Source organism: Pholis gunnellus, assembly GCF_910591455.1.
Source record: "Pholis gunnellus genome assembly, chromosome: 9".
Lineage (NCBI taxonomy): Eukaryota > Metazoa > Chordata > Actinopteri > Perciformes > Pholidae > Pholis > Pholis gunnellus.
The window spans coordinates 5,111,920-5,118,928 of record NC_136535.1 but is presented as its reverse complement, the minus strand read 5'-3'; the positions used below and the strand labels follow the sequence as shown (position 1 = coordinate 5,118,928).

Here is a 7,009-nt window from a genome sequence, read left to right as displayed (position 1 = left end):
GTCGGTCCACGGGGCCACACTGCCGACAGACACCTCAACCGGTCCTCCGCCGTTCGGTCCGAACCCACGCAACCCGGGGTGGAGCACGGAGACGTGCATACCTCCCAGCTTGGATGAGCCTACCTGAACTAGTCCACTGTCAAAAATAAAGTCTGTTCTGTAACTGATTCCTTTCTTGTGGTTGCTATTGGAACCTGTCCTGAACTCCCGTGACACATTTAGGACCATTGCAAACAGCTTCCGTGTTGGGGTCTCCACTGTCTCCAATATTGTCCCAGATGTTGCCACAGCTATTTGGGAGTGCCTTGTGGAGGACTTCATGGCTATGCCCACCAGAGAGGAGTGGAGGTTAACTGCTGTGAAGTTTGAGGAGTGTTTTCCTCTCTGCTGTGGAGCACTGGATGGAAAGCATGTTGTCCTCAAAGCCCCTGCTAATTCAGGATCCCAGTTCTTCAACTAAAAGGGAACCTTCTCATTAGTTATCCTGACAGTTGTGGATGCGCAATATTGTTTCCGGCTGATTGATGTCTGGGGCTACGGAAGAACCAGCGATGGTGGGAGTCTGGCCAACTCAGCTTTTGGTCAAGCTCTAAAATCTGGCACCCTCCAACTGCCTGCTTGCCTGCCAGGACTTCAGCAACACGTCTTTGTTGCTATCGATCCACTGAGAAAAAACCTCATGATACCATTCCCCAGCTGCATCCTTCGATGGGAGTGCCGCACTACTGTATGCAACCAAGGGCTGAAATGCTAACAATATGCCTGTTGCTAACATCAGATTTAAGCATGTCAAAGGATTATTTTAGTACCCTGTACCCTTTCTACTGGGGTGCAGTTGATAACTAAATCATGGGTGATGATTAAAATGATGAAGTAAGCTGTTAGTAAGCTAATATTAGCTATGTGTTAGCATAAGTTGCTGTAGTTGCACTTGCAAACACGATACTGCTGGGCTTTATGATTTATCCACATTGCACTATAAAACAAGTTGCATACTGTCTAAAATGTTTTAACGTAACTTTAGCGTTTTCCCATTCTTACTGCTGATGCTTCACTTTTGTCATATTGAAGGCTCAGCTTTTCCGTTTAGGAGCTTATAAAAACTTAGTTCTGGGTTCTTTACCCAGTTGGTAGTGCATTCCACCACACAGCAGCTTTTAGTAATTTTTTCTGTTGGTTGCTAGCAGACGAAAGTGACAATGAGGCACCCTCACGCAAGACAAAGTCAATGGAGGGATGAATTGTTTTAATTCTTTGCAGTACTGTGTCAACAAATGAGTGCTATGAGAGTCTGAAAATGTGCGCTGTTATTCCCAATATTTAAACAATATCTCGCCGGAACAACACTTTTGATTTCTGATGACCCGGCTAACTAACTAGTTCTAGTTGAACACAACCCGGCCTAACAGAGGCTGCGGACTCTTAGTCTTGCAAACTATTCTATTGCTGTCACAGCTCTTTTTAAATGTCCTTCTGTCTGTGTGTCCTCTCACAGATAGTGAATTAATCATGTTTGTAATATGATTTAATTATATGTTAGGGTGTCAGGAACAACAGATTAAATTCCTGAAGTGAACTGCTGCAGTGCTTTAAGAAGTGCCAGCATGTCACCATGGCCTCTCAGGCCATTCTCATGTCTTACACCTGTAAGTATAAATGATTCAAATACAGTAAACAACTAGAAAATGCATTTCCTGCTGAAAATGCGTTGGAATGCTGAAAGCTGAAATGAATTGCAAAAACATTGCTGAAAATAGATATCCAATTCAAACAACACATTGCAAAAAGCTTAATAATTCAAAAGGTTTAAAGATTAGAAATATGAAGAGACATAGCACACGTGTCCTTAACGAGCTGAACATTTTGATATTTGAACGGTTTCTGTAGCTTAAAATATGAAGGAGCAGAAGCCTTTGAAAAAACGTACAGAAGAAATATAATATAAGGAAGAATAAAGAAACAGGATAACAATAATAAAATACTGTCATAAAAACGAATATAGTATTTAATTATGCATACATAATATGTAAATATTAAACAATTAATTATATATAGACGTGACTGTGAAAACAAAATGGACGTGAAAGATTCCATCGTTGCTAGGTTACATCTCAGTGCATCATTCATATACGATGATCATTTAAACATAAACAACGCCTCAGATGGTCAAGAAACAGTGTTTTTTCAACTTTCTCGACGATTTGTTGCAAAGTTTCACTTCTACAGACGATTTGGTACATCTCGAGAACAACTACAGACTCACAGAGACTGAAAGAAGAAACACAACTGACTTCCACTATGGAAAACGTGAGATTTAAACACTTTGAGTGGTTTTTATGTGTTTTAGTGTCGAGACATTTAAAACGTTAGCTAAGATAACGTTTAGCTAGCTTAAAAGATACGTTTTAAGCTAGCTAAACTTCGATCGGCTCTGACCAGGGAACACTCCCTCACTGAAACAAAAAACTAATAAAACTAATTCATATTATCATAAATATGATTCATATCATCATTATAAACATTGTAGAAGATGCTGTTTTTTACTGTAATGATACACACTTTCTAATGGATCAGGTAGACGACAGTACTGTACCGACTCAGTTCATCTAGTCATTATAAATACATTCAAATTACTGCCTGACTTACTATAATGTTTTATCATATTATTATATGTCTTTTATCAAATAATTCTTATCACAAATTCATATCAACCAGCTCCAAGCGAACACATTTATATTGGATGTTTAAATATAGCCTATTAAAAGTAGGCTCTCAACTATAAAGTACTTGAACCTTTATATTTTTAATATATTATAATTATATTTTCCTACAGTATGGAAATACTAGATATATATAAGGAGGGTCCTGCTTTGTTATCAGACCTCGAGGTTCTGTCTTGAGGAGGTTTTAACTTTAACATACATATCTCCAAGTCATGTATGCGCGTGTGTCTCAGTGCCTCTGTATGTTTATAAACATCACTAACGAGCTCATAGAAACACCTGTGTGCTTGGGTGCACTGGTTGGTGATTGCAGCACCTGTGTGAGAGATTAGAGTGAACAGCGATTTTCAACAAAACTACCTGTCGAACATATGCCCTTTATACCAAAACCATGAGACTACTCAATAAAATATGGATACCGTGAGAAAGATAAGACTCTGCCGAACGCGCTGATGTGTTTTTTATGTTTGTGGTGTTAAAAATGTGAGCTCCAGCACAATATACAAAACTGGTACCGTCTGCTTTCTTTGAGAAATGAGTGGTCAGATTTAACATTGATCTCTATGGAGCAGAAAGTGGGTTTTTCCTCTCAATTAAGTGATTTTCTGCAAATGTGTAAATCTGTGGGATTCCACAGTCACTTGTGTACGACAACGACACGATTAGCTACTTCAAGATCAAAAAAATATATATGAAGAGTGAAAATTGTGGAGTCAAAGGCAAAAGACAAATATTGTTAACAGCATTCCAACAATTAATAAAGCATATTCAGTACCAGACATACAGCTGATGAAGTGATTTTAACTTAACAGGATGTAAAGGGTGCCCCTTATTTATCTGCTTCTGAACAGGAAGCTGACAGGGAGCTCCGAGCACGAGTGACTCGTCTTGCAGAGCTGCAACACACACACACACACACACACACACACACACACACATATTTCAGTGGGCGTGAAGCCAAGACTGAAACTTACGCTGAAAAAAACCCAAGCAGTACAACTGCAATTTATCAGCTACAAGCCACGCATACAGTACATAGACAACGTTTTAACAATTTTTAAATGTCCACATAAAGAATAACGATACAAGGACATAAATATTAAAGGTGCTGTAGAATACATTCACAAAATCATGGACTAGTGACACAATAGAAAAAATAGTTCCCAAGGTTATAAGTACTGTAGCAGCCGCCATATGGCTGCCAAAGATAGACGAGACATGGGGCATCCCAAGCCGTTGAAGCCCTCTTACTCTTAAGTCCGAGACTGTCAAAAACAAGCAGTGTGCACCTGTGACCCAGCTCTGAGATGGTATGTAAGGAGTGGTTGGTATTTGGTTAGTCAGATAAAAGCTTCCTCTATGCTACACAAAGATCTTTCTATTGCTGTTTAGAGCGTCTTAACCTTTCATCCAAATCTTAACTCCATCCACAATAGCTCTTTAAAAACTGATAACTGACACAATTTCCCTCATCTTGAAAGATCATCAAAATTATCTTGGTGTTCCCCACAAGCACAGAAACACAAGAACACACACACTACTACACACACTGACATAAAAGTGTCTCTGTTGCTGTTATGCACACACACACCCAACAGGAAACAAAACTGGATAATGCTAAAGAGCTGTGAAAAAGCTGTGTGTTTGAGTGAGAAGAGAGGAAGGTGTGAGAGGGAGGGAGGGAGGGAGTGTCAGAGGTAGGGAGGATCGATAGCAGGCTGAGACTCAGAAACAGGAAGGTGAGAATGTGTGTGTGTGTGAGTGTGAAACGGCAGCCTAACGACACACGACAGACGGCCAAGTGTGTTTTCTGAGTCGCTCACTTCTGAGTTTAGTCCGTTTCGTTGCCTGTGAGTAGAGTGTTTGTGACATGCCTGAGGAGGAATATTAGCAACATCAAAGCACAAAATGAATTTCCAACACAGGGCAGCGCTGGATATATCCACCAGGAACCCTCAGGATGATTTTGAGATGCTGCAGAGGGTCGGAGGAGGAACCTACGGGGACGTTTACAAGGTCAGAGCCTCCAGCCGCTGCTTTTAAACTCCTGTGCTGCTGCTGACTGAGACAGAGACAGTGTTTTATTTTAAGATGAAGTAGAATTTTAAGGCTGGGTAAATGTATTAGTATGAAGGGGATGCTTGCCTCAGTGACTGCTGGCAAGTCAAGTGTGTCTTACTTCTGCCTACTTTACATGTTGCTCAGTTATCTGTTCTTCACAGTGTACTCTACAATACACACTTTACCACTGGTGGAGGAAGTGTTCAGGTCTTTCACTGAAGTACAAGTAACAATACTACGGTGTAAAATATATTTAAAAGTAAAAACACTCACACTCTAATGTGTTGATCACTTTAATGTTACAGCTGGTAAAGGTACACAATACTGCTTGGTAGTTTAATCGATAACAATACATTATCATTTATTAGTTCTAATTTCGTATTTTTAATCCGAATCTGGAAAGTATCTAAAGTTAAAAAGTGCATGTAGTGGAGTAAAAAGTATATTTACCTCCAATATGTAGTGGAGTAGAAGTATAAAGTACCATCAATATCGTACTTAGGTACAGACCTCGAGCAGATGTACGTATATGTTAATATGTTTTTGTCGCACTCCCTGGGAATTTTTTGTTGAGTTTAGAAGGAAATATAGGTGTGATTGATATTAGAGACATTGGTTGAATGCAGGAGGAAGTGGTTTTACAAGAAGCGAAAGTATTCATGTCAATAGCTCACGGTTGATTGTAGTCAAATGTCTTCAGAGTGTCGTTGAGCTTCTCTTCTGGAGCCAATTTCTTATTTTCACCTGTTTTAAAGTATTTTAGGACCTTTAGTATTTAAAGGACAATCTGTCTGTAAGATGAATCAGCTTCGATACGGCGTCATACAGTCAGACTGATTTTCTTTATTTGTATTCTAGTCAATGTTTCCTCTTTTGTTTTACTCACAGCTGGGATTTTGGATTGTCAAGGTCTCTCTTGAAAGATAGGCTTTTTATTGAACATGCAAATTCTAATGTTTAAGTTTATTTTTGTTATGTCACTGATCAAGTGAAAAGTGAGCTGCTGTAATGCGTGAGTCTAGATGTTGAATGAAAACGGACTTTTGGGGACATTACATTGACTGACATTCATTTCCTGGAGACTTCACCTATCCTAACCATAACGCTGCTACTTCCCTAACCCCAACCCTTCCATTAACCTTTACATAACCCAACCTTACACTAACCTTAAACCAAGTCTTCACCCCAAAATGTAATGATTTACATTATGGGGACGTGCATTTGTCCCCATAAGAAAGGCAAGTCCCCGCAATGAGACTGTGTAAACGCAAGTCCCCACAAGTCATTAAAACACACACGTAATATTTGATTTAATACCACTCTATTTTTGTCATGCACCATCACAGAACATTAGTTCCTTGTTGCTGAGCAGAAACAGTTGAAGATCGAGTGTCAAAGTTAAAATATAAATATTGTATATGATCCAAATACATTTCACATAACGAACGCATTCTCCTTTTTAAATAGTGCTCAGTGTTGAAGTTGAACTGAACCCTCTGTTTGCCCATAATCAGGGACAGTAAAGTGAACATGTGGCCACAGTCTTCTCAGGATTCTCTGGTACTTTCCACAAAGATAGTCACACCTGATGTATCATGTATGGAAAAGGTGATGCAGTGCAGGCTGTTATAAATCATCAGTGTTTCCCTCCTTTCTACTAGCTGTGTTAGTGAATGACTCTACTCAGTCAGTCACTGACCAACAGGCGTCCATTCACAGAACAGTAGTAAAGAGACATGAACAACAAAATGACCAAAGGTAGGACTCATTGATGGGAGTTTAACCCTGAGCATTAGCAGTGCAAAGCCAGCAGTGTTAGAACAGTTGTACAGTACATTTACTCAAGGACTGTACTCAGTAAAATGTTTAGGTTGTACTTTACTTGACAATTTCCATTTTATGCAACTTTATACTTCTACACCATAATGCAGGATGGTGATGGCCAAGACACAAACATTGTGCCATGATACAGACGATTGGCACGGTGCAAAAAATGCACCATAGTACCACAGTGTAACAGTCACCAGGGCACTATGTCTTCATACACAGCTGTACATGGGACAAGGTGACACTGTATGTAAGTAATACCACAGAAAAAAACACATTGAAGAATGTCTTATTGTGGATCTTTAGTCTGATGGATTCATGGTCCATTTGAATGTCTTTCTTTTCTTTCTTTTTTTTCTTTCAAACCAAACGTTATTTAAAAGCACAAATCCAGATTT

At 39.4% G+C, this 7,009-nt stretch overlaps 1 protein-coding gene across 1 annotated transcript in view; it reads left to right on the top strand.

The window, feature by feature from the left end:
* Nucleotides 1–4,487: 4,487 nt before the first annotated feature.
* Nucleotides 4,488–7,009, top strand: part of map4k1 (mitogen-activated protein kinase kinase kinase kinase 1) — a 34,278-nt gene continuing 31,756 nt past the window's right edge. The window contains exon 1 of the mRNA XM_079166031.1: nucleotides 4,488–4,739. Within this exon, the coding sequence (XP_079022157.1) occupies nucleotides 4,632–4,739 (108 nt within the window). The 5' untranslated portion in view covers nucleotides 4,488–4,631. The remainder of the gene's footprint in view (nucleotides 4,740–7,009) is intronic.